The sequence below is a fragment of the Lissotriton vulgaris genome, chromosome 4_1, assembly GCF_964263255.1.
Source record: "Lissotriton vulgaris chromosome 4_1, aLisVul1.2, whole genome shotgun sequence".
Taxonomy (NCBI): Eukaryota; Metazoa; Chordata; class Amphibia; order Caudata; family Salamandridae; genus Lissotriton; species Lissotriton vulgaris.
Window position 1 is genome coordinate 764,113,688 of NC_141691.1, and position 27,205 is coordinate 764,140,892.

Sequence of the window (27,205 nt, forward strand, 5' to 3'; positions counted from 1 at the left end):
TCTTTCTAATCTTCTGCAGACCTGCTTTATATCCCTCAGCTTGGGAGAAAACCACAGAGCTGTTTTTGTCTTTTTTTCTTGTAGGAGGGTTTCTTAGGGAGTACTATGTCAAGGGAGCTTAGAATCCATAGATTAAAATTGTTGTTAGCCCGAATGGGGTTAGGGTCGCTGATTGGTCTTGTAGCATCAAGAACCACGGTCCAGTGGTCGATGGAAAGCTTTGACCATTTCCTTTCCAGTATCGGAGTAACACTCTGAGAAAGAACAGTCGCAGACATCTCCCAGAACAGAGGAATCAAAAAATGGTCTGTCCAAGGGAATGGAGTAGGGGTGCCTATAGAAACATTATGCTGGTTACTAATCACATGATCAAGAAGTTGGCCCTTGACATGCGTGGGGGCAAATCCTTTCTGCCTGAGTTGGAATGCCAGAAGACTCGTTGTTAGCTAATTGGCTACATGGTTAGAGGTGTCATCTAAGTGGATGTTAATATCCCCAAGCACAGTAAAATTAGCTCGGGCTAGTGCTAAATTGGCAATAGACATGGGAACAGCAGTAAGAAATTGCCCTGTAGCTCCCGGGGAGCGATAGAGCAGTAAGCCGGAAAAGGTACTTGTGGGTGAGAACTCTAAAGAGAAGGCCATGCTCACAATCAGGTAGCGTGTCCGTGGTGGACCAGCAACTAAAAGTATCTTTAAATATAATGGCTAAGCCCCCGCCTCCGCCAATCTCATGGTCCACCCTGCGTATGAAATAACTCGGTGGAAGGGTTTGAATAATGATGGGATCGGCTTCAGCCTGAAGCCATGTCTCAGTTAGGAATCGAGCGTCTGGTTTAAGCTAATCTAAAAATAGTGCTAATTCAAATGAGTGATTAAGGAGCGAGCAGCAATTTAAAAGGAACATCCTTAACGGAGTACTAGATGGAGGCGCATAGTTATTGTGAGGTTGAAGCACAAAGTTACAATAAGGGCAGTGGGAGGAACTGATAACAATATTCAGTGAGTGTAAACAATTGTGGTTAATGTCCCTTCTCATCTCATATAGAGTTTGGGCGCTATAGAGAATGCTATTTCCTAAAAAACTAACAGGGGTTGTGGCCCCTGGGCCCAGCCAGCGCGGACAGGCGCAGACGGGCTTGCATTTGGCGCACCGGCTGCGCGACGGGCCAGGAATGCTGGCCATCAACTATTACTCCCTTCTGCTCATCATAGATAGGTTTTATTTCTCCCATGTCCAGGTTTTAGACGGCAATCAATACAGATGTGTAAATTGTTTCTGAGCATACCGCATATTGGAATATAAATAGGGCCACTGCAATTAGCAGACACTGGACTGAAATATCGGCAGGGTTGACAAAATTGTGTGGCAAGAAAAGGCAACTCATGCGGTGCAATCTAAAACAAAACTATTTTTGTTTTTAGAAATATCATTGTAACGACTATGAATACTGTCTGGGTAAAGGCCATTAGTACCAGTTAACACCTGAATACAGCAATTCAGCAGCTAAAAGGTAGGCCGGTAACCTTTGCAAAGAATCAGCAGCTGCACTTTTTGTTAGTTAAATTTAGATCCAATGGAGTAGAAACAAAAACTGTTGATGAACTGTACAAATTACCCAACAAACGATGGATCCCGCAGAAAATGCCACATAATATAGTCCCAGTTGCCCATCATATAAGAGAACCAAGTAGGGCAGATAAAATGAGCCACACAAGATAACACAATGTGTTCTAATATGAAAGGACAGACTAGTGCTCAAGTCTGCAAGACCACAGTGAGTAGCTTGACAATAACTTCACATCTTGTTCATTTTGTTAATTTCCACATTGTTTCACAACCATTCATCAGAACTCTCACAAGTATCCCATCCCTCTATCCATCTTTTTCTCATGCTCTTCTCACCTTTCTGTAAACCTTCCATCGCACACTCTCCTTCCTTCTGGTCTCCGGTTAACAACTATATTCATACTGTGGCCAGTGTCTCCTTCTGTTCCCTGAAACTGCTGGTCACCAATTCAGAATCTCAGACTTGTTCCCCTAACTCTCTGCTCTTCCTACTCTCGCCCTGACTCGGTTGTCTCAACCAAATCTCAACAAGGTCACATATATATCAAAATGTTCCTTTTCTCCATTTTCCACTTGCCGCATGGATAATCACTGATTAATCCCCAAAATGTAACCCCATCAGCCAACCCTTTAAAGACTGGAAGACAGATGGACTAAAGTATTTTGCAATCACAAACCTTGCAATTTACAAAATCACTGCCTTTGTCACTACAAAATTCCTTGATGTAATGTACAACATCCATTTTACAAGTCAGAATGTGTACTATGGACTGTGGATTCAAAGCGGGGTTTGTGTCCCATAATGAATTGCAATTTGGAAGGGGCGTAAAAGGGGTGACTGCTTTCAAATTGAGATTCAGTATGGTATGTGTCAATTGTTTGTCACCACAGTATACTGTTCACAAACTATAGACAAGTTACCAATTCCTTAAAGGAAGTGGTAACTGATTCACAAAGGGCTAAGGGTTCCCTTTGGCCCTGCCTGCTCTCCCCGATGTTTTCCCAAATAAAAAACTTTTTTTTTTTTAACGCAGCACCAATTCCTTTAAAAAGCACAAGCTGGGGCGTGGCCAAGATGGCGGGCTGAGCGGTCGCACTTGCCGAGGGCTCCCGGACCCCTGAATTTCTGCACCGCTTGGAGTCGCTGATTCCCCCCCGGATCACGCGGCCACCGAGCCTGGTGCCTGCGGTGGAGGTGTGGAGAGACTGCTGAGCCTGGTTGGCGCCGTCGGGGACGAGATTTTGGCCGGTGTAGCCCGGGTCGAACCCCGCTGCGCGGCTCTAAGGGGAGCTGGAAGCCGCGAGTCTCCCGACCCTCGGAGCGCGACGGGGCGATCGGCCCCTGAGGTGTGAAGCCCGTGGTGGTGCGTGGGCTGTAGGAGTGGGATTCGACGGCGGCTCCGCACGAGGCTTGGAGCTGTCCAGCAGCAGCTGTACGGAGCGGAGCGGAGCGGAGGCGCAAAGCGGAGGCGGAGTCGGTGCCACCTTGATACGCCAGCCCGGGGCTCGACGGGGCCTGCCGGAGGAGGTCGCCTCAGCTGGTTATCTGTGCGGATCTGGGGACCGAGTCTTCCGAGGTTGCTTTCTCCCTGATGCGGCGGACACCGGTGGCTGTTGCATTGTGACTTAACCCCCTGACCGGATTTCTGGTTCGAGGGTCGGAGACAGACAAAGGGTCTCCATCTTGGGCGTTGTCCCCACGACACTACTGAGCGGCCATTTTGTGGGACCCGGCCGGGCAGCTCATCCCCTCTGGCGCTCACTGCGACCGCTCCCGGCTGGCACATAGCCACTTTCTCTGCCGATCAGCGAGCCTCAGTGTTTGTTCTAGCTCTACGATGTCGCAAGCCAGGGGACAGCGAAGAGGCGACCGGACCTTGCCGGAGATGCTGGGTCGGAGCGCCCTGCGCAGCGGGGGTGCCCAACCGGCCGCGACCTCACCGGCTCCAGCCAGGGGGGCAGAAGGAGGAGAACCCCCGGTGACGAGATCCTTTCTCGAGTCCCTGTTTAGCTCCCTGAGGGAAGACTTCCAAGCACTCAAGAACGAAGTGGCCGGGGAGGTCCGCGAAGTGAGGAGAGAGATGGACTCCCTGGGGGACCGGGTGAACACGGTGGAGGAAGCGGGCCACTCCAGGGATGAGGAGATCACCCATCTGCAGCAGGAGGTCCTACGGCTCCGGGAGCAACAGATCGAGCTACAGGCCCACGCCGAGGACCTTGAAAACCGGTCCAGGCGGAACAACATTCGGGTCCGCGGAGTGCCGTCTGGTGAAGAGGGGGAAGACGTGACGGCGTATCTGGTGGCCCTCTTCCGAGCGATCCTGGGAGAGCCGGAGGACTTTCGGATTCGCATTGACCGGGCGCACCGGGTGGGTCGCCCCCGCAGGGCAACGGCGCCCGCACCGGACATTTTGGCATTCCTCCCGAACTTTCCTTTGAAGGAGCGGATCCTCCGTGAGGCGCGGGGGCAGCAGCCTTTTCGATTCCGGGACCACCCTGTGACACTGTTTCAGGACTTATCCACAGTCACGTTACAGAAACGGAAATCTTTCAAGATCGCCACGGACTTCCTCCGGGAGCATGAAACGCAGTACTCCTGGGGGCACCCCTTCCGACTGATCTTCAGGTGGAATGGGGTCTTACATCAACTTCGGTCCCTTCACGATGTTTGCGAGGTGCTGGGCCTCACTGCAACGGACACGGATACCCCGGCCCCGCGACGGAGGCGTAGCAATCGCAACGGCTGGCAACGAGCAGAGGGGGGGACCTCTCCCCCGGCGGAGCGCCCGGGCTCGCCTGCAATCCGGGCTGAAATGGCGGCTGCCATCCAGGAGGCCTCCAGAGTCGCGGCGAATGGCGAAGTGGCCTTGACGGCCTGAACTTACTCCGGGGGGAGTCTACTTTAGCACATTCTTATTGCAGGTGCGGGGTTTCGGGGGGTGGCATGGGAGGAAGGGCGAGTGCAGAAGGTGGTGGCTGGACGTCCACTAGGTTGACTTTCCACGGCCTTGCCCGTTTGGGCCGGACTGGGACAATGGTTTTTGTGAAAAGTTCGAGAAGCGAGGGAAGGGGATGGGGCAGGCGGGCAGTTGTTTCGATTTTGGGACCTAGTCGGGGGGTCAGAGGCGGGGGGTGGTGTGGTTTTGTTGGGGTTGGGACGGGGGGGGGGTTTTGGGTTGTGGGATGTCGGGGTTTGGGGACTGTACTGTGCCAATGGTTGATTCAACGTTGCTCTGTTTTGGGGTCTCGAAGGGTGCCTTCTGTGTTTGCTGACCAGGCTTCGCCTACTGATATGTGCTTCCGGACCTCTTTCTTAGATGGCTCTTAAGGTGCTTACTCTCAATGTGAAGGGGCTGAATAACCCGGTTAAGCGGCGGGCAGTGTTATCCCTGTTGGAAAATTCACAGGCGGATATCTGCCTGTTGCAGGAGACCCACTTGCTGGCTAAGGACTGCACGCGGATGCGAACCCCCAAGTTCCCCACTCAGCTTTTTTCCTCAAGCACTTCCAAGACGGCAGGGGTGGCCATTTTGTTCTCTAGGAGGTTCAGGGGCGAGGTTGTGGGCAAGGTAGCGGAACAGAAGGGAAGACTCCTGGTGTATAGAATCAAGGTGGGGGGCTTAGCACTGACGGTAGGCTCCATTTATTGCCCCAATGATCATCAGGACCAATTCTTACACAGGGCCTTGGACGATGTTGCATTCACCTCTGATAGGCACATAGTGTTGGGGGGTGACTTGAATCTGGTTTTTGATGCGGCCCTGGATAGGTCTGTGCAGCGGCGCCTGCAGTTGGGTGAGCTCTCGGGCTCGATTCGTACTCGACTTGCGGAGCTCGATCTGCATGACATGTGGCGAGGCCTCCACCCCACCGCCCGCGCATACTCTTATTTCTCACACGCCCACAGGTCTTATGCGCGCTTAGACCACCTCCTAGTGTCGGGCCCGCTGCTTCTCTTGGCTTCGAATGCAGACATGGGGGTCCTTTCTCTTTCTGATCACGCCCCAGTTGAGGGCACTTTCACTCTTCCGCCGGTGGTTCGACCGAGGGGGGTCTGGAGGCTCCGAGATACGCTTTTGCATAGGCGGTCGGTGGTGGATCAGATCAGGGCGGCCATTTTGGCTTATCAGACTGTGAACGACAATGGGGACACCTCCCGTGCAACGCAGTGGGCGGCCCTGAAGGCCGTGCTCCGGGGCGAATTCATCGCGATTTCCGCTGCCGAGAATAGGGACCGGCAGCTAAAGAGAGATGAGCTCACCCAGCAGGTGAGGGAGCTGGAACAGGTTCACCACAGGACAGGGGCCCCCAGGGTGTGGAGGCAGCTGAAGGCGGCGCGGAAGCTCCTGGCGGCCCTAGACACGGATCGGGCGGAGTACGCAGTGCTCCGCCTGAAGCACAAATATTACACAGGGGGCGATCGATGTGGGCGGCTCCTGGCTAACAAGCTCAGGGTGCAGCACCAACAGCACCGAGTGAAGGAATTGCTGGCCCCGGCTGGCGGTAGAGTCACGACCGATGACCAAATAGCGGATGTCTTCCGCGGCTTTTATGCGGACCTCTACTCCGGGGAGCCCCCTTCGGCCCAGGCTGAGGGGGACTACCTGGACTCGGTTCCGCTTCCGTCGCTGACTCTGGAGCAGGCTCAGTATTTGGAGCGCGACATACGCGTTGAAGAGGTGGTCACGGCGATATCCCGGCTCAAACTGGGCAAGGCCCCGGGTCCGGATGGCTTCATCCCGCTGTTTTACAAAACCTTCTGTCAGGAGCTGGCGCCTCTGTTGACTCGCCTTTTTAACTCCTTCGCAGAACCGGGAGCCATCCCCTCCGAATTTCTCCAGGCCACGGTCTCAGTGATCCCTAAGCCGGGCAAGGACAGGACCGCCTGTGGGTCTTACCGTCCCATTTCGCTGCTGAACACCGATTTGAAGGTGTTCACCAGTATCTTAGCGGCACGCTTGGCGTTGCATCTCCCCGGCATGGTTGACTCGGACCAAGCGGGCTTCGTGCCCGGTAGGCAAACGGTAGATAATACAAAGAGGGTGACGCACATTCTCGAGAAGGCTTCTAGGGTCCCTGGAGAGAGGATGCTCCTGTCCATTGACGCGGAGAAAGCTTTTGACAGGGTGCACTGGCCCTATCTTGAGAAAGTCCTGAGCAAATTTGGGATAGGGGAGAAGTTTCGTCACCTGATCTTTAACTGCTACCGGTTTCCGTCTGCGGTGGTCCGGGTGAACGGCGGCAGTTCTCGCCCCTTCCCCATCGAACGGGGCACGAGACAGGGGTGCCCGCTCTCCCCTTTGCTCTTTGCCTTGTACATGGAACCATTTGCCCAGAGGGTTCGGCAGAACCCGGACATTATTGGTGTCCAGATGGGAGGGTTTCGCCACGCGATTAGCCTGTACGCGGATGATGTCATACTGACGCTGGATGACCCGCGGAGATCGCTACCGGCCTGTGTGGAGGAACTGAACTTATTCGCTGATGTGGCGGGCTTTAAGGTGAACCTGGGTAAGTCGGCCGCCCTAGACATCTCGCTTTCTGCTGCCACTAGAGTGGAACTGCAGAGGCTCTACCCTCTGAGCTGGTCCAAGGACCAGATCCCGTATTTGGGGATCCTGTTGGCGCCCTCCCTCCCGGAGATGGTTAAGGCCAATTACGCAGCTCTGAGCACTAAAATCAAGGAGGAACTGGGCCGGTGGGATAAAGGCACGCTGTCGCTACTGGGTAGGGTATCCGCGGTGAAGATGACCCTACTGCCTCAGGTGCTTTACCTCTTCAGAGCATTACCGCTCCACCCTCCTGCGGGGTGGCTCGCGGAAACTCAGACTGCCATTGCACGTTTCGTGTGGCAGGGCCGTAGGCCAAGGATCAAGAGGAGCATCGCTATGCTCTCACCGGAATCCGGAGGGCTGGGAATACCGGACCTGCGGAAGTACTTTCAGGCCGCACAGCTCCGGTACCTCGTGGAGTGGAGCCGGTGGGAATCGGATAAACATTGGTTGTTCCAAGATCAGGCGGTAGCGGGTCGGACTCTGCAGGAAGTCCCATTCTTGAGGAGAGTCCATCGGCCTCCCAATCTTTACGCGTCCTTGGTGACGCGGGTCCCGCTCCAGATATGGGACTCGGTGGCGGCTAGATGCGAGTTAACTACCTTCCCCTCTCCCTTTACGCCGCTCATTGGCAATCCGGATTTCGGCCCGGGGCTGGAACAGGGAGCCTATGAACGCTGGCGGGTGGCCCGCTGCTGCACTCTGTACCACTTGTACTCCCCCGAGGGAGTTGTCTCCTTCCAGGATCTGCAGAGGGAGTATGGCCTCCCGGAGACGGAACGCATGCGATACATGCAGGCGCGCCATTGGGCATTACAGCCTCAAGTGCGCGACACGGCGCACAGGGAAATCACGGAGTATGAGCGTTGGTTGATAACTCGCACGTCGGACGCCAAACTGATCTCGGACCTGTATAGAATGCTGCAGCCCCCCTCATTTCTCATTCATAGCCCGGGTCGGGAACGTTGGGAGCGAGAGCTTGGGCGCGAGCTGAGTCATAAAGAATGGGACCACATCTCTTACCGCGCGCGCCACTCGGCCTACCACACGGGTCTTACGGAGACCTTTACTAAAATCTCGACCTATTGGTACCGCACTCCGGAGAAACTGCATGAGATGGATAGGGCGATACCAGGGACATGCTGGCGCAACTGTGGCGACACTGGTACACTGACGCACATACTGTGGGATTGCCCCCTGCTGGCCCCGTACTGGGAAGAGGTCCTGAGCGAAGTTGACAAATGCTTTGGGATAGAACTGCCTAGGTTCCCGGCCTATGTCCTGTTGGGGTTGCCGAATGGGTTGATGTATCCCCTTAGGTCCAAGAGGGGTAGACAGATTGCAATTGCGCTGGGGTCAGCGGTGCAGAATATTCTCATACACTGGCGCACTACGACGCTCCCCTCGGTAGTTGGTTGGCTGCACAGACTGTGGCACGTTCTTGGAATGGAAAAGATGTCCTTGGTGGCCCTGGGGGATACTGATACCTTTGAGGAATTGTGGGAGCCCTTTCACAGCCTGTTATGTTCTGAGTTCCGAGAGATTACCTGCCCTAGATATCTGCGGTTGTTGAGGCTGACGCCGCCGCCGGACCCGCCTGCCTGAGTGGGTGGGGTCGGTGTTGCATAGTAGGGATTCATTGGGAGTTCACAATGGCGGAGACTATAGATGCTGGCACAGTACAGGGGGAGGGTCGGGGTAGGGTTGTTTGGGGTTAAGTTTGGTTGGGTAGGTTTTTTGGAGCGGGGTTGTTTCTCCTCCCTTTCCTCTCCTCATTCCTCCCCTCCCTTCCCCCCCCCCCCCCCTCTTTCCCCCCCCCCCCCCCCCCCCCCCTCCCCCCGTAGTTTGTCCGTACCCACAGGTGCTGAAGCTATGATCCCGAGTTGGACGGAACCTCTCACATATTGTGACTGCGTTGTTGTATTGGCTGTATGATGCGCACTGTAGCGCGGATCTTGTGGGTCACCTGTTTTTTACCCCTCTGTGTCCTATCCCACCCTGCTTCAATAAAATACTTTAAACCTAAAAAGCACAAGCTGCTTTAGAAAAAAACGTTCCCATTTTGGACACCGAGATAGTAGCCTGCGGCCCATTTAGACCACCATCCCTATATTTGCAGCGAATTGAGCGCAGGTCCTAATTTGCGTCCTGCCTGATTAATTTTCATCAGGCAGATAATTCTAAGATCCATAAATGGTGATTTTGCAAGTCAACCCCACAGTACCTAGGTCAGTTTGCAAAAATCGGATACTGGTCGTAAAAAGTTGGTGCACAATTTGCAGCTATAATATTAGCACATAGGGCTTCTGGATCTTACTTTAGACCTGTTGCTAATTTAATTTAGTCACGTCATTTCATTTTCCACATTATTTGGGGAAAATGTGTAAGATTTTCTGATTATGAGTGAGAGCTATACTATTGGGGTTTGTTGCAATTGGCACATGTATTTCACAATGTATAACGGAATAGGATGTAACAGTGTACATGACGGGGACACACATGCATGAACTTGATCCAAAGTCTAATGATAAACTAACATGAATGCAAGGAGTTCCTCAATATATGGTCCTGCTCCACCAGTTAGTGAATAGAGGAGGGGATGGGCATGTTGTGGTGGATCTCACACTTTGGCCTGGTATTTGGGGAAGAAGTGGTCACTTTGTCTTTTTGTTGTGTTTTAATTGTGGCTGTGTTGCACCACTACACCAACACCATCTCTATGTATCTATCGTGCTAGCTGCTTCCAAGCCGGATGACTCGCTAAGTTTGTTTGTTGACAAATAGAATCCATTGTTCATCTACATTTTGATGCTGTAATGGATAAAAGATGCTTAATAGAAATAATGAAATCAATAAAACATTATTATTTTTTTTAATTGCGATAATGATCTGAGAGAAGCAGGCTATTGTAATCAGTTAGCAAAAGACACAGATAATGGACGGAATGCAGAGCAAATCAAACATTCACCCCAGTCAAAAGATCTAAGTTAAATACTTTGTTCTTTTGCTCACCATGCCACCCCGGATTTTAGACCCAGCCATATGCAAATCAGTCTTGACTCTGTTCCTCGAACAGGGTCAAGACTGATTTGCAGATGGCTGGGTCTGAAGTGGAATGGCATGGCGAGGCGAGTAAAAAAGGATGGACAATAGGCATTGTAAATGACAATGATTTTTATTTGTGTTTTGAAAACCTGCAGGTAGTGCGTAAACATGCACTTTGTACTTATAGTCATTCCTTATGAGAAACAAGGCTGGCTGTAACTGCCTTTTTTACTGCCAGTCTTGCTTTTCGTAAGCAAGGACTAGAAGTACAAAGTGCGTGTTTACGCATCACTTTGCAGCTTTTCAAAACACATAAATAAAAGGCATGGTCATTTACAATGCCAGTAGCTCAAACTCCTCGCAAATGCAAGACCTATTGAATTGCAAATGCTTGTTTAAGTCACTTGCAGGAGTAGATACTCTAAAGCAGAGATGGAGGACCTATTCAGTGCATTTATACGCAGTAAGCAAAGACCAACAGTCAGCAGCACTGGGTCTCGCATCCTTAGGGACAGGGCTGTCCTGCCCATCGAGTTTATCACTCTGGATTAGCAGTTCATCCCACCTTTTTCATCTGGGACGAGACTGTATCAGGCCCTTGTTTGCAACAACCCTAGCCATGCTACCACCTCCCTCACTTCCCCGGTTTCAGCAAGGACCCAGCTAACTCGATTTTCAGGAAGGGCACATACAGTTCAGACTTGGTGCACTAAAATGGTTTGCACCATTTCTGTAGGACAGAGTCCTCCAGTACCCTGGATCATTGAGGGTTTGCTCAATCCATGGCTTCTATTCATCCCTACTTAGATCATATTATGTTTTTAGAAGTTTTCTGAAGTCCCTAATCTCCTTCAATTTGTAAAATAAAAAAACAATAAACAAAACTAACTTTGATATTTCACCCAAAACAACTTTAACCCTCATCGTAAGATCAGCAATCCCAGTGACATTGCTGATTCAAGGTGTGTGCCATAATATTGCAACTGAACCTCAGGACTGTTAAACCAAATAAAATTGATTAACAAACTTGGTCAAGAAATTGGTGAGTTGCCATGTGTGAATTAAATGACCATCCTTTTAAAATGTAAAATAAACTTCAGCTACAATGCGATATTACCTGAAGCTGGTTGTGGCTGGTGTGGTCTCCATATTGAATTCTGCCACTGGCACTCCCCTGGCAGCCACTTGCGGGGCAAACATTGCAGCTGGGTAGACAACGGAGGAGGTGCCAACCTGTGTGAACAAGTCAGGATTATTTTGGATCCAAAAACCTCTACACAACAGAGCTGTAAAGTGGATTGAAACAATTTGAGATGTAGAGTTATTTTTAACTTTCCTTTGAAGTGCTGTAAGACTGTAGGCTGAAATTCTACCTCCAGGTGTTTGTCGGGTGCACTGCACCTATTAAGATCTTTTATTTAAATCTTTATTGCATCTATTTATTTATTTATAAAATGTTGTATAGCGCGAATATGGCCCAGGAGGGTATCAGAGCGCTTCACAGTTGGGGTAAGTAGGATACAGAAGTGGGACAAGAGCAATGGTTACAATCAGCTTCAAGACGAGAGCATGATATCGGCACGATTCAGAGCATTTAAAAACGAGTCCAGACGTATCCAATAATGGGGAAGAACAGGCAATGTACACAGTACCAATAAGATCATAGCCTGCCAACACTATTAATCACTGGATTACACACATGTAAAAGGCAATGATCAGGTAATGGAAGAAAAGCATTCCATAAATACCATACAAACATCAGGAATGGCCTGCTCACAGTGTTAATCCCTGGAGTACAACCATGTAATGGACAGTCGTAGCATCAGAGAGGAGGGCGGTATTAGAGCAGCTGTGCCAAGGACTTTAGGGCAGGAACTTAATCATTAGGATTTTTTTCACTTCTTTTTTGAATTAGTGGTGGATGTGATTCGATGGACTTCCGGTGGAAGAGAGTTCTCTTTTTGTGGAAGACTTGTGGTTTGAGGAGCAGTGAGTTTGCAATTTGAGACGGACAGCCACCCCTTGATAATTCTAATTTGTGAGCCTGATAGATTATGGTTTTGAAGTGCAGTGATTTGTGAGTCAAGCAAGCGATCTTTAGTTTTATTCTAGCTTCGTAAGGTAGCCAGTTTAGGGATTTTAAGGCTGGGGATATGTGATCATTTCTTTTTGTACCAGTAGTCAATCTGACTGCAGCATTAATGGAAGCCGTAAATGGAGCAAAGTTTTCGTTGGGGAGACGACAGAGCATGGAACTACTGTAGTCTAGCCTTGGTAATACTAGAGCTTGAACTGCCCAGTTGAAGTCTTCCTGTGGAGGGAATGGTTTGAGATTCCTTAGTAAACTCATCTGGTGTTTAGCAGCCTTGGTTGCATTGCTGATATGATTTTGCATGTTCTCATGCCTGTCTAGGGTGATTCCTAGAGATTTGGCAGACTCGATAATGTGGGGGAAGCAGTTGAAGGCTGAAAGATGATGAATCCAAAGGTCAATCTTGGGGGCGTGGTTAGGGGAAGCAATGAGAAGGAATTTTGTTTTGGAGGTGTTGAGCATGAGGTAGTTTTCAATGAGCCAGTATCGTGTGTTCATCAGGATGGAGTTGAGTGAAATGAAGTCATCTGGGGAGGAGACTTTCAAATAAAGTTGGGTGTCATTTGCATACATCTATGCAAAGAGCTACTCCTCGTGAACTACCAACAAGGTAGTGGTATAAAGTTTGAATATTTAATGACTACTAATTCCAGTAATTTATAAGGGCTCCTTCCTGATTGGACACTTTCTTTTCATTTTGAATTCTGTGAAGCTAAGGAGCATGTTTGTGGGGCCCTCATTGAGGCTCACCTGGGGAAACGTCTCTCTTTCTATGAAAAGATCATTTTGCGTTTATCATACTTGGAAAAGAAGTTTTATTTATAAAAGGAGGCTCTAGTGGTGGGATGTGAGCAAGATGGATCTCACATGGTTTAATAAATAATTGGCATGAGTGACGCCATGCCCTAAGGATTACTGCACATGCCCAAACTAATTACACACCCTGAATCACAGCATGCAGATTGCTGAATTGTTTGTTACCTTTGTTCGGGGCAGGTTGCAAAGTTCCCGGCTTAGTCGCTCCTCATTTCACTACCCTGGTCTGACATGTTTTCTTGAGCAGAGGACTGACGTACTCCTCATAACTGGGGTGGGGGTGGGGTACACAAATCCCATATTACAAGTGGTACAGAGAATTTCCACGCAGGATTCATTTCTGTTGAAATTCACACATTGGGGTTTAGATGAGGACGATGGACCTGATTTTACTGGCTGGGAAATCTGTTTCTGTGATTAGTGGAGCAAGTCCTTATATAAGAAATATACATATATCCGTAACGTCATCAAAGCATTTTGCTAACAGAATTACAACATGCGCCACTACCTGAAAATTCCGGATGCAACCAGAACTGATAAATGCAGGATGCGAGCTGCCTGCTGGAAACTCCAGCTGTGGTCACAGCACCTTATAGTGACCTGCTTTGACAATTTCAGCTGTGAACACAGCAACTGGTACCAACCTTACAATACTAAAATATTTGAAACGTCAGCCTTCATGACAGCAAAAGCTACTGAACTATAGAAGTAAAAAGTGGTTAATTTGAAAAAATGTAGGTGCTGGGGCCTAATTTTCATAAGTGCGACAAATGGAACTATTTCAGGCCACCTTGAGTGCTAACACTGGACTACAAACACTAATTCATTATGATTTTTACATATATTGAAGTGTGAAACAGTTTGCTAGCCTTAAAAAAGACAGACAGTGCCACCATGTGGTGGACAGTCATAATTAAGTGTTGGTGTTTACAAATAGGTGCCGGTGCTTGGCACCAACAAAGACTGGCACAAATTAGGCACTGAAACCGAGGCAATCATTTTAACATGCATTCTAATGCTCCTGCAGACCAAACAATAACTGCTATTGCAGCGTATCGAATAGTTTCTTACCCGTCGGTGTAGTTTTGCAGCTTGAAGATCTTTCTGGATTCACTATGCTGTGCATTATTCCGCGGTCTAGTGGTTGGGTCCGGAATCGTATTTTTTTTTTTTTTTTTTCGTAGCCCAGGTGGGCGTCGACGTCCCACCTTTTGGTGTCCGTCCTGTGACGTCGGCATGCTTCCTGCAGAAGCTCCCACCCTTGGGCGCCATCTTCGGATTCTTTTCTCTTTCCCGTTTGTGTTCTGTTTCCGAATTGTATGGCAATGTTCTTGATCTTTTCTCTTTTAGCGCTGTTTTTCTTGAAGTTCTATGACGTTTTTTTTTAGTTTTTTTTTTTATTACCACCTTTTTTCTCCAGCCTCATCTTTCTGGCGGAGGTGGGTGGGTTCGCTAGTGAATCCAGAAAGATCTTCAAGTTGCAAAACTACACCGACAGGTAAGAAACTATTCGTTTTGCAGCGTGAATCTTTCTGGATTCACTATGCTGTGCATAGACTTTGTAGCGGTTTGTTGTTATTGTGGCGGCTGGGTGGAAGATGAGCTTGTGTGCTTGAATATGTGCTGCAGCACTTTCTGTCCCACTTGTGCTTCCTTGTTCATTTGTATGTCCACACAGTAGTGTTTTGTGAACGTGTGCACAGAAGCCCATGTTGCCACCAGGCATATGTCCTGAATGGGAGTGTTTGCCAAGAAGGCTATTGTAGCTCCCTTATTTCTTGTTGAATGGGCCCTTGGCCCCTCTACTAGTTCTTGTCCAGCTTGTTTGTGGCAGAATTGTATAGTTTGCGCGATCCATCGTGCAATTGTTCCTTAAGTAACAGCTTTTCCCATGAAACTTTCTGCAAAGGAGACAAAAAACTGTTTTGTTTTCCTGTGATCTTTAGTTCTCTCTATGTAATGCATGACTGCACGTCTCGCATCCAGAGTGTGCAGTTCCCTTTCTGCTTTTGTTGTAGGTTTCGGAAAGAAACTTGGTATTTGAATCGTCTGGTTGATGTGGAACTTGGACACCACCTTTGGCATAAAGTGTGGGTCTGTTCTCATCACCACCCTGTCGTTGTGAATTTGTATGTAGAGTTCCTGTAGTGTTAACGCCTGCAGCTCGCTTACCCTGCGTAGCGAGGTGATTGCCACTAGGAAGGCTGTTTTAAACGTTAGCATCTGTAGTGAGGCTTTATGCATCGGTTCAAAGGGTGCTTTCATGAGTTCTGTCAGTACTATATTGAGGTTCCATGCCGGTGATGGTAACCTTTTAGGTGGTGCTATTCTTTTTGCACCTTCCAAGAATCTTTTTACAATTATAGAAGTAAAGAAGCTTTTGCCTGTTTCCCCTCTAGTGTAGGCGACAATGGCTGCTAGGTGTACCCTTAGCGATGATGAGCTCAGGTTAGTCTCAAGCAGGTGTGTGAGGTATTTGAGGACTGTAGAGTCTCTTGTCATCTTATTGTGCAGACCCTCCTTTTTGCACCATAATGTGAACCTCTTCCATTTGGCCACGTAGCACTTACGTGTGCTTGGTCTTCTTGCCTCTCGAACTACCCTTAGGGTGCTCTCAGGTAGCCTTAGGTGTGCGAACTATGTCCTCAGGAGCCAGGCTGCGACTTTCTGGCTCTGGATGCAACACCTCTCCGTTTTGCATGGAGAGTAGGTCTTTCCTCCTCCCAAATTTGTGAGGTGCACTCTGTGTCATTTCCATAATCTGAGAGTACCATGTTTGTCTGGCCCACTGGGGTGCGACCAGTATGAGGGTCATGTTGCTTGCCCTGCACTTGCTGAGTACCTTGTGTATCAGGGGAATCGGCGGAAAAGCGTAGGCAAATGTCTGACCAGCTTATCCATAGGGCATTCCCAAGGGACCCCTCCTCTGGTTGCCTCAATGCGAAGTGTTGGCATTTCGCGTTCTGGTGTGTTGCAAACAGGTCTATTGACGGAGTTCCCCACCTGTCGAATAGTCTCTTTGTTTCTTGTGCATTCAGCTCCCATTCGTGCGAGGCCGATGTCTGTCTGCTGAGCCAATCCGCTTCCACGTTCTCTTTTCCTGGCAGATGTATTGCCAGTAGATCTATTTTCAATGGTATTGCCCATTTCCATATTTGTTGCGCTAGCTCTGACAGCGGTGCAGATTGTGTTCCTCCCGGTTTGTTTATGTAGAACATCGCTGTTGTGTTGTCCGTCTGGATCAGCACTGTCTGATTGTACAACTTCGTCTGGAAGGCTTTCATAGCTAGGAGAACGGTCTTTAGTTCTAGGTAATTGATGTGTTTCACCGCATCTGCTTGTGTCCACAAGCCCCTCACGCGTAGTTTTCCCATGTGTGCTCCCCATCCCTTTTGGGATGCATCCGTGGTGATGGTCACTGTTGGTGTTGGTGGTGTTAGAAGTTTTCCTTTTGTTATGTTTTCCTTGTTCCACCATGATATCTCCTCTTGCACTGCGTGCGTCACATCCACTAGGTCCTCCCAACACCCCGTCGCTTGTGACCATTGGTCCTGCAGCCACTCCTGGAGTGGTCTCATGTGCAGTCGGACATTTGGTATTATGTGGATGCATGAGGCCATCATGCCCATCATTTTGCTCACCGCCCTCACTGTCAGAGCTTGCCCCTTCTGGTAGAGGCGCGCCTCCTTCAACAGTGCCTTCGTTCTCTTCTCGCTGGGGTACACCTTTACCTGAATGGTGTCGATTTGTGCCCCCAGAAATATTTTGACCTGTTGTGGGTTTATGGATGATTTCTTCCAGTGAATGGAGAAACCTAGGGCGATCAGTGTGTCTGTCACTCTCTGAGCGTGCTGTTTGCACGTATTGTATGACTTTGCCTTTATGAGCCAATCGTCTAGGTAAGGGTATACGTGTATCCCCTGCCTCCTTAAGTGGGCTGCGACTGCTGCAAGGCACTTTGTGAACACCCTTGGTGCTGATTTTAGTCCGAAGGACAATGCTGTGAATTGGTAGTGGTCTGAGTGAATCGCAAATCGTAGCAGATGCTTGTGTCGTCTGTTCATTGGGATGTGTAGGTAGGCGTCCTTTAGGTCTATGGTGACCATGAAGTCCCCTGTTTGAATCTGCGGGAGTACTTCTTGCAGGGATGTCATCTTGAATTTCTGTGTCTTTATGAATTTGTTGAGGAACCTTAGGTCCAGGATGGGTCTCATTGTTTCGTCTACTTTGGGTACCAGGAAGTACGTAGAGTACACCCCCTTGTTCCTTTCCCTGGGAGGTACAGGCTCAATAGCTTCCTTTCTTAGCAGTTCCTCTTCTTCCTTCTGAAGAAGCTCTAGTTCCTTTTTTGCTAGTGCTCTTTTCTTTGGTCTTCTGCTTGGTGGTGTTTTTTCCAACTCTATGCAGTACCCGTACTGTATTGTGTTGATGATCCATTTGTCTGTTGTAATGTTTCTCCACTCCTGGAGGAAGAGTTTTAAACTTCCCCCCACTGGTGTTATGTGCTCGTGGTGTTTTGGTGCGTGAGACTCCAGTTGTTTGCTTTTGTGCTCCACCCTTGGAGTTTTTTGTAGGGTGTGCACTGTCAATGAGGCAGAGTCACTTGGAGGTGGTTTGCTGTCCACCCCTCCTGGTGTTTCCACGTCCGCCCGCTCTCCCGCGAAAGGACTGGCCCCTATGTTGGTATTGCCATTGCTGTTTATGATGGCCATGTTGTGTATGGGCGTCGCTTTGGTGGGAATGTTGGAAGGACTCCTGCGACGTTCCCGGCTGGTTCCCACCTCTCCCGTGTGGTCTCCTTGACGGGGTCCCTCTCTTCGCTCCCCTGAATTGCAAGGCCCCCATGGATCTTGCGGTGTCATTATCCTTTTTGAGCTGTGAGAGCTTGTTGTCCACTATTGCACCGAACAGTGTCTCACCGTTGAACGGAGTGTTCAGGATGTTGTATTGCACTTCCGGTTTAAAGCCTGATATTCTGAGCCAGGCTTGTCTTCTTTCTGTGATGCCCAGCATCATAAGCCTGCTGGCCATGTCTGCCCCGTCCAGTGCTGTTTTTAGGCAAGAGTTTGCCAAGTTCTTGCCTTCCTCTACCAGGAGCGAAGCCCTTTGTTGTTGCTCCTGAGGTAGGTGTTTCACCAACTGGCCCAGTTCCTCCATGATCTGGTAATGGTGTCTGTTGAGAAGTGCATTGGAATTAGCCATGCGCCAGTGCATAGCGGCATTCCTTTCGATCTTCCTTCCTGTTAGGTCCATCCTTCTGCTCTCTATCAGGGGGTGGACCCGAAGTAGTTGGCACATTGGCCCTTCTTCTTGCTGTTGCCGTGATGATAAGAGTCAGCAGCGACCGTGCCCTGTATGTAGGCTGGGTCCTTTGAGGAGTGCTTGTATTTTTTCTCCGTCCTTGGCGTGACTGGTTTACAAGTCACAGGCTCCTTGAATGCCTTTCTTCCTTGCCCTTTGATGCTTTCAAGCATTGGCAGGTACTGGCTCCTAGTGTGCATTGGAAGTAGTGTCTCCACTAGGAAATCCCCTTTCGGCACCTCCTCTTCGAGCTTGACCCTGAACGCTGCTGCAGCGTTCTTGATGCATTCATTATAGAGGCCAATGTCGTCCGGTGGCGAGGGCCTTGCTGGATATGTGTCCACTCCCTCTTCTGGACTTTCGGCGTCGACGTCCTGCCACTCGGCCTCCTGTGTATCCGAGTATGTTGATTCTTGGTACACCGTCTGTTCGTCCTCTCTCTCCTCCTCGTAATAGGCATTATCCTCTTCCTGAAATGCCAGATCTTCCAAGGTCTCCGACGCTTGTTCTTCTTCGAAATCTTCCTCTTCCTCCTCGACCACCTGTACTTCTGGTGACTTCGGCCTTGAGGGGATTGTGTAAGATTTTATTTTGTCTTCGAAATCTTTCTGTCGCTGCAGTATGTTCTCCATCTCTGCTTCGAGTCTCCTCTTCTTTCTTTCCATCTCCGCCACCTGTTCGGCGTCGAGTTGTTGTGCCGGTCTCTTTGGCGCGCTAGCTGGCGCCGAGGTGGATTTCGGCGTCGAGACTGTTTTCGGTGGCGACGCGGTTTTTGGCGTCGAGGCTGGTCTTGCGTCTTTCGCCGTCGACTTCGAAGATGTTTTCGTAGTCGGGCGCTCCTTTTCTTGGAGGCTTTTCGACGACTTTGGTTAGTCGCCCTCCTTCTGCGCCAGGGAGTCCTTCCGAGAGGATCCGCTGGGCCTGGATGCTGCTGCGGACGCCGAAGCTCTCGGCGTCGGCACTTTTGGGGGCTTGGCTTCGTGTTTTCGAGAGTCTTGTGTGGACTGTCGAGAGTCTTTCGGGCCTTTTTGGGTCGTCGATTCTCCTACCTTATCAGTAGTCTTCTTATTATCGGTCTCTACGACCGTGTAGCCGATGTCTTCCTCGGCGGCGTAATCCTCCTCGTCAGTCGAGAGTCCCAGGTCTCGAAGGGATGGGGGTTGGCTCTTGCCCTGCATGGTGTAGTTTGCGACCCTTTGCCTCTCTCTCAGTCAAAGGGTCTTCGGGGTGAATGCGGAGCAGGCGTAGCAATCTCTGCTTACGTGGTCGACCGGCAGGCAGAGGTTACAGACTGGGTGTTGGTCCTTCTGCGCGTACTTATGATGGCAGTTTCGGCAGAATTTGAATGGTGTGTTGTCCATGTCCTGCGTTCAGGGTGTCCCCTGACTGCGCATTCTCCTCTGGGCGTCGAGGAATCTCGAAAATTTCCCCTTCTTCGTCGTCCTTTCGATGGTGTAGTCTTCCTTCGTCTTTTCCAACGTTTTTTCTCTCCAAACTCGAGTCTTGCTTCTTCTTTTCTCCAAATCTCTGGAGCCCTCTCGGGAACGATCCAGACCCAACGGCGGAAAAAAGAATCTGAATATGGCGCCCAAGGGTGGGAGCTTCCGCAGGAAGCATGCCGACGTCACAGGACGGACACCAAAAGGTGGGACGTCGACGCCCACCTGGGCTACGAAAAAAAAACAACAAAAAAAACAAAGAAAAGACCACGATTCCGGACCCAACCACTAGACCGCGGAATAATGCACAGCATAGTGAATCCAGAAAGATTCACTCTGCAAAAGTGAGGTTTACAGCGCTAAAGACAGTCAATAAAAAAGCATGCATACTACAACCCTTTCAGAGCAGCGTTACAAGAGTGAATGCACAGACTTATAGCAGCAGAATAATACTCTCTTCTTTAGCGCTTGACATACAAGACCATAGTGTAGGAGGCTTAAGCAAACTTAGTATACAAACACGGATATTTGAGCACGTGCACATGGAGTGTGCGTGTGAGAGTAGACTTGTAAAGTGATAACAAAATTGGCAAAGCACTCGAGCACTGTACAAAGGTAAGGAATACAATTATGAGGAAGGTGAAGGGTGTGGGTTTCTGGGGGAAGCAGAGAGGGAATGGTTTGAAGAGAGTGAGGTGAGGAGTGGGTTGGGTTGGGCAGGACTGAAGCAAGTTAGGGAGGCAAAGAGGAAAACGGTGTAAAAGAGGACATGACTGCAGGATATAGTGAAAGCCAGAGTGGGGGTAGGGAAACAGCAAGCAAGCAGCAGACCATAAGGTGTGGGTGCAGCAGCAGTGAATGGGCTTGGCTTGAAACTAAAATAGGGGTGCAGGAAGGAAAGTGGTGGTGGAAAGGAAAAAAGGAGTAAAGAAACAGGGCAATAGGCAAGCAGGTTTTGAGGATAGTAATGCAAGAGATAAATATGGGATTACACAGCATCCTTTCTGCATTTGGTTAGCAAATCCCTTCTTATATGAGACAATAAACTACCCTTAACTCAAATATATTGAAACCACTTAATGGTAAATTATAAAACAATTTGTGAATGTGAGGATTTAGATAAAATGCTTAGTGCAAGTTTGGAGGGTGGTTGATCCTACACGTCTCAGAAGAATTAAAAATGTATATCCTTTCCCTTTGTTATCTTAAAAATATTTTAGATAAATATGCAAAATTATTTACTTCCAAATATGATTAAAATTCATATAAGTTGCAAAAAGTCAGCAATTTTTGGGAAACCGTGCCAACAAACTCTCTGGGTTTTATAAGCGACTACCTCAATTTGGAAATTCTAACTGTGTTAATTGAAATGCTCCTCCTACTCATGGTTCCGGGAAGAGCGAGCGAGAGATAGAGCGTCATCGGAGCAGACGCGGGACCGCGGCCGTTGGAGCACTGAAAGTAACTGAGGCAATCATGTTAACATACATTCTACTGCTCCTGCAGATCAAACAATAATGCTATTGCAGCGTAAGTGGGGTGCCACTTCTGCCTACTGCGCATTCTGCATACATTAAAGGGCCAGCCCAGCGAGAGCCTGGGACGGACACCTCCACTCCTTTGGCAAAAGGAAGGTAATAGAGGCCCATCTGCCTCCAGAAAGACTGCTTAGGCCCCTACTCGGCGGGTGGCGGCATCTGAGCTGCACAGACAAAGCCCAAATCTGCCTCCATGCTACCCAAAAAAGCGGCCCACAGTTGCCACTCAGGCACCGGCCCATTGCCCGAGTGCGCCCTTTAACAATCCCCTGCTCAGAAGACCAATCAAGACGGAAACCGCCAACACCCAATGGCACTGGGCAACTCTGTCGGACACAACAAGCAAAGTTCGAATTTTCATTCATTCAATGGATGTCTTTATTTCGGGCACAGACACTAAATTAGAGGTCTTAAACAGTATAATCTGCAGAGTACAGAGAGACTCAGATGCTAAATTCATCATGTGTCACTGCACACCGACTTTGGAAAAGTTGATTACACTACCACAATTCCTCAGAAGTTTGATTGACTAAATAAAGATCACCTCCAAAAATCTGCATATTGAGAGGGAAGTTATAGAGGTTGGAAAGGATTGCCATCCTGTTGCCAATCCCACAGAGCACCTCTGACTGCATCCTAGTATGCGAGGAAAAACAATCCTCTGCGACGCAGTTCGGAATGGAATTTGTCTAATCTCTTCCTCAAAACCAGACAGTGTGGAGGAGAAGAAATGTACCTCTTTACCTGAAGAATTAACTAATTCTAACCCAAAGAAATCCTTCCTTCGAACAACGGAATGCAGGAACCCGCCTCAGAAGCCCCTTGTCATACAGGGACTACTCCCTTAGTCGCTAACCTACACATGCTCAGAGTATCAAGTGTAAATAATCAAACAGACCAACAAGAGGATTTAATACAAATGGAAAATAAAACATCTCTCACTGAGCAGGCTTCAGCCAGGGCTTCACAACGGTCAGAATACATGAATTAGGGAAATCCTCTAAAATTGATTCATCAATAGGACCTCGAGGACGGATGACAAAGAGGCAGCGCAAAAGATTGAGCAAAATAAGGAATCAAGGTTTGAATTCAACCACACAAGTGGGTAAGGTCCCCGACCCCCAAAGAAAAGCGTCCCCAATCTTCACCAAAGGCCACTCCTCAAGAGCCATGCCCTGTCTGCCGGGACCAACCTCCCCAAAACTCTCCTGGGATCAAGAGAGACATCTGGTCTAAACGTAAGATTCTTGGGAAACATAAAAAGAAAGAGCAAGGGAGATGGGCCTCCAGTCCCAGAGGCCTGTCTGCTGCCCACTTTTGGTTTAATAATGAATATTGGGCAAGAAACCTCAACATGTTATAAAACTCGGTGCTCGAGAACCAGTTAAACCCAGACTCATGGCATGGATCCATAATTCACCCTATTTATAAAGGTGAGGATGGATGCAAACCTGGCAATTATCGACTAATAGCACTATTAGGCCTAGACTCTACATACTTTGCAAATCTAGTTCTGCATGGCTGAACAGCATGGGTAAACTCTGTGGAACTCATTCCGTGGAATCAATCAGACTTTCGCTCAAGGTAGGGCACGTTATCATATCTTACTGCCCTGAACACCTATATGAAAACTGCTTTGGCTTCCAAAACTACGCCTTATAGCAGTTTAGTAGATTTCAAGGCAGCTTTCAATAGGGTCCTGAGTAATTTACTATGGCAGACATTAACAAACGGTAGGATCCCTACTACCATTATGAGAGTAATTCAACTCTTGAGCACTGAAACATGGGTACGTGTGAAGCTGGGAGATGGAAATAAACTTTCACGGAAGATATAAATGACAACGGATCTGAAGAAGGGGTGTATTCTAGCCCCACTGTTGTTCAACATTTATATTTGACGTGTCCCATAGTTTAAATGCCTTAAATGCACACCCGCCAAAACTTGGTGGTCTCCCTAGGGACCCACATTTTATATACCTATGATTTGCTTCTACTGAGCTTAACACCTGAGGGGTTGCAGCACCTTCTAAAAAGTCTCTCCACCTACCTATTCGCTGCAGAACAAATTAGAAGTAAACTTTACAAAACTAAAGTAGTTACATTTATGGCGATAATTAGAACACCTGGTGCTTGGACTATTGGCGGTTTCCGGCTTGTGTGTACCTCACAGTACAAGTATCTCAGAGTGGGAGGCACCATTCCACATATAAAGACCACGAAGTTTAAGGCTGTCTCTCAAACACATTCCCTCAACACCATTTTGGGACCCCTACAGAAAGTGATGGGAGCAAAGCTTTTACCCACTATAGCATATGGCTCTGAAATTGTAGCAGAGAATATAGCAAAACCCTTAAACCTAATAACTGCCAAGACCCATCGGTCAACATTCAGTCTCAAAAATCATACTGCGCAGGCCTAGTTGCGTCTCGAGTCTAATCTCATGAAACACAGCTGGACTATTAAAATGCTTTCCTCAAGATGTATCACGGTTTTCATCTGGCTAGAAATAACACTGTATCAGCCCAGGTCTGGCAGGAAATAATCTCAACTCAAAAACTAGGCTAAACCATAATCTAAAAGACGCAATTCACACCCCCCATATGGTACATTTAAGGAACCTTCAAGGCGCATCTAAAGAATTAAAATGACATTAATCGAATCACCAGTTCGCCCTCTTTGCAAAAAGATAAAGCAGCTTCCATGAAGAAAGCTTATGTCTGGCAAGTTATCAATTCTTACAAGCTCTTAAAACCTCAGCCTAATTTCGATTATGGATACCCATTCCAACAGAAGCTAGCCCTCATGCGCCTGCGCCTTGGGGTCCAACCAACTCGAGATCAGATTCCTGCCTGGTCCAGATTAACAGGAGACAAGTGCAGGCTTCGTGGGAAGGGAAAGGAGACGATGATTCATATCCTTTGCGTCGGTCCAGTGTTACTTTCTGAAAGAAGTACTTTTCTGAGAGGCCTCTTTATTCAAGCTGGAATAAGAGCCTGCAGACAAGCACTGCTGCTGGGTCTCAATCCAGTACACACGCCTGAATATAAAGGTGGTTAAATTAGTACAGATATTTGGGGTGAAAGTAAAGGCCGATAACAGTGAGCGCAAGACTGAAAATGATGTATGAAATGAATCCGCCAGTCCAATAGAAGCTGGTGACATTTTAACATCCGCAAGAACTGGACATTTTAACATACTGTCGACACGTCATGAAAAACCCTTTTAGCTTAATCCACTTGAGCCTGGCAACATTTTTAACAACTGCAGGAAAAGGACATTTTAACATATCGTCGACGGGAAGTGAAGATCCTTTAATTTAACATACTAATTGTTTTATTATGCTGCGCTTATTGTAATTGTTTTATTGTTTTTTTTTATGTGTAATGGTTTTAATTAACTATGCACGTTATTAATTGACCTGATAGAGGAAATAAAATCATATGTTTTGGAAGGGGCCTACCCACACTCGTTGGGTTACACGTTGATGAGAAGCAAGAAATTAAAAATTAGAGTAATTCTGAGAATGCTCCTGGAGTGCTACCAACTGAACAATGTGTCCCAATATTTTAATCTACAACTTCCCAAATACTCAACCAAAATATCCACAACAAACTGTACGGAGCCAACGGTGTCCTGTAAATTTTTCTTCATAGTCCAGTTGATGTGAACATACAGACACATGGTGAAAGTACAGTTTCAGAACCTCTGATTCCTTGTCAAATCCAATCCACTGTCAAGGGTGAACTGTTTTTTTAACACTGAAATACCCCATCCTCCACTGCTTTCCAAAATACATCCTTATCCGATTACTCATTATCTTTTCAAATCCACAGGTTCATTTATAATTTGTATATTTTTAGTTTCATTTTTACATTTCAAAACAGAAATCTATTCAACTAAGTAGAAGCCTCTGTGAACCATCATATTTCTGAAACATTACTCAGAGTGAGGTATATTTTTAAATTCCCATTTTCTGTATATTATTAATGATCTTTAATTTACATTAATGAATACTTAACTGACCCGTTTTCAGCCTTATTTTATCCACTATTCTACTCATCCATACCTGTATTTACATATATATTGCACTTTTGACATTTAACCACTGGATGGCGGCAAAGCTTTAAAAAACGTACAGATGTGTTTAATTTCATCTCTCTGTGAAACTCTTTGAAAAAGCAGCTATATTTAGCTTCGAAAAAGTGTTCATTGTTTCTCTTGGTAATGTTTTCCTGAATGAGCTGGACTTTTTAGTGTGGTCACTCAGAGCACTTAAAACAGATATCCCGCACACGTATCATTCTAATACCGCACTATGCAACGCTGTATTCTTTTTCTGCTATTCATAAAAGTCGACGTTACATAAAAGGTCGGGTAGGATGCAGTATGTATAAGAGGCGTATCTTGTTGGGCTGTTTGCGGTGCTACTCCCCCCACCCCCTAAAAGATTTATACTGTAATAAATAGTTGGGTGCAGGGGCTTTCAGTCAGGGATAATGGAGTGTCTGTCGGATGTCTCACTCGCTCTTTCTCTATGTATTTTGAAGGCCTTAACCCCTTGGGCGCTGCCAGAATTTTGCCGTGAGGCGGTAAAATTCTTAACCCCTTGGGCGCTGCCAGAATTTTGCCGTGACGCTGCCAGAATTTTGCCGTGAGGCGGTAAAATTCTATGTCAGGACCAGAGGCTCCGATTATGCTTTCTCATTTCTTTATTAGAAATGCTCAGCAGCCAATTAGAAACAGTATGTAAAAAACAGCACTACAATACCCATGAACACCCAGGGTATCACATGGTAAACCATAGAGTAGTCAGTATAAGGCGCCCCGCAGAGAATACCACATCCTCTTTCTTTGCTGCTCCGCAGCCAGATAAGTACGTTTTTCTTGTTATTGATTTGCTCAATTGATTATTGCTCTTATAGGCCTTGCGCTTACTTGTACTTGCTGCCTTGTTCGCGTTTTGATCGCGCATTGCCGCTGTGTGTTTGAGGCGGCCCGGCGCTTTTCTGGGATGTTGCCGCTTTGTGCTGTTTCTTCGTTTTTTTCCTTTGGTGACTGCTGCGGGAGCGTGTGCTCACGTCCCCGGCTCGGGCGCTTTGCGCCCGCGCCTCTTGCAGATAGTGGAGCAGGAGTTTGGGGGCTGGGAAGCTCGCAAGCGGTGCGCGTGAGCTTCTCTTCGTTAGTGTGTACAGGCGGCCGTTACCGCGCATGCGCGGCGGCCATGTTATTTGTTTACCTCCATTCTGACACGGAGTTCTAATGCCGAAGCAGCGTATTCTTAATGCTCTAGCCCACAGCCCTCACTTTTAGCCCCTGTTACGCCCAAAATTCACATTATTTACTCTTTTGGGCTGTATAATCATCATAGGCTTTGCCTTGAGTGGCCTGTTTTATTGGCAAGCCCTCCCTCCACTCTTTAATTTTATACAGTCAGGTTCAGCCTGTTTTCTGTTGGCTTGCCTTGGGGTTGGTCATTCCCCCTGATATTTGCCTTTGGCAAGTTAGTTTATTCTTGCTCTGTGGGCATTATTGGTTACACTTTGTGTAATTATGGCACAATACTTTGAGGAGGAAGATTATGGTGATGATGACGCCTCTGGCTCCATGGAGCAGGACCTAGTTGAGACTTTGGACCAGGGCGTTCAACATTCTGTGAATAAGGCGCTGGTTCGCGCAATTGCTCCATTGAAACGCCATCTCTCTAACTATGCATTGCAACAGGGCTGGTTGCCTTCCACTTCAGGCCGTGCTTCCTCATCTAAGTCTCCCAGCAATCCCCATAGGTCCGACTTTCATAAGTTAGCGAAAACTTTGTAGAGTGAGCGTTCGGCTGGTAAATCCTCCAAGGAGA

The 27,205-nt window shown here is 48.1% G+C and overlaps 1 protein-coding gene across 4 annotated transcripts in view; it reads right to left on the reverse strand.

Annotated features, from left to right (window-relative positions):
- SIRT5 (sirtuin 5) overlaps positions 1 to 27,205 on the reverse strand; it is a 165,147-nt gene that overhangs the window by 9,510 nt on the left and 128,432 nt on the right. For all 4 annotated transcript variants that reach the window (XM_086965094.1, XM_086965096.1, XM_086965093.1 and 1 more), the window contains exon 8: positions 11,284 to 11,399. In XM_086965094.1, the coding sequence (XP_086821220.1) occupies positions 11,284 to 11,399 (116 nt within the window). The remainder of the gene's footprint in view (positions 1 to 11,283; positions 11,400 to 27,205) is intronic.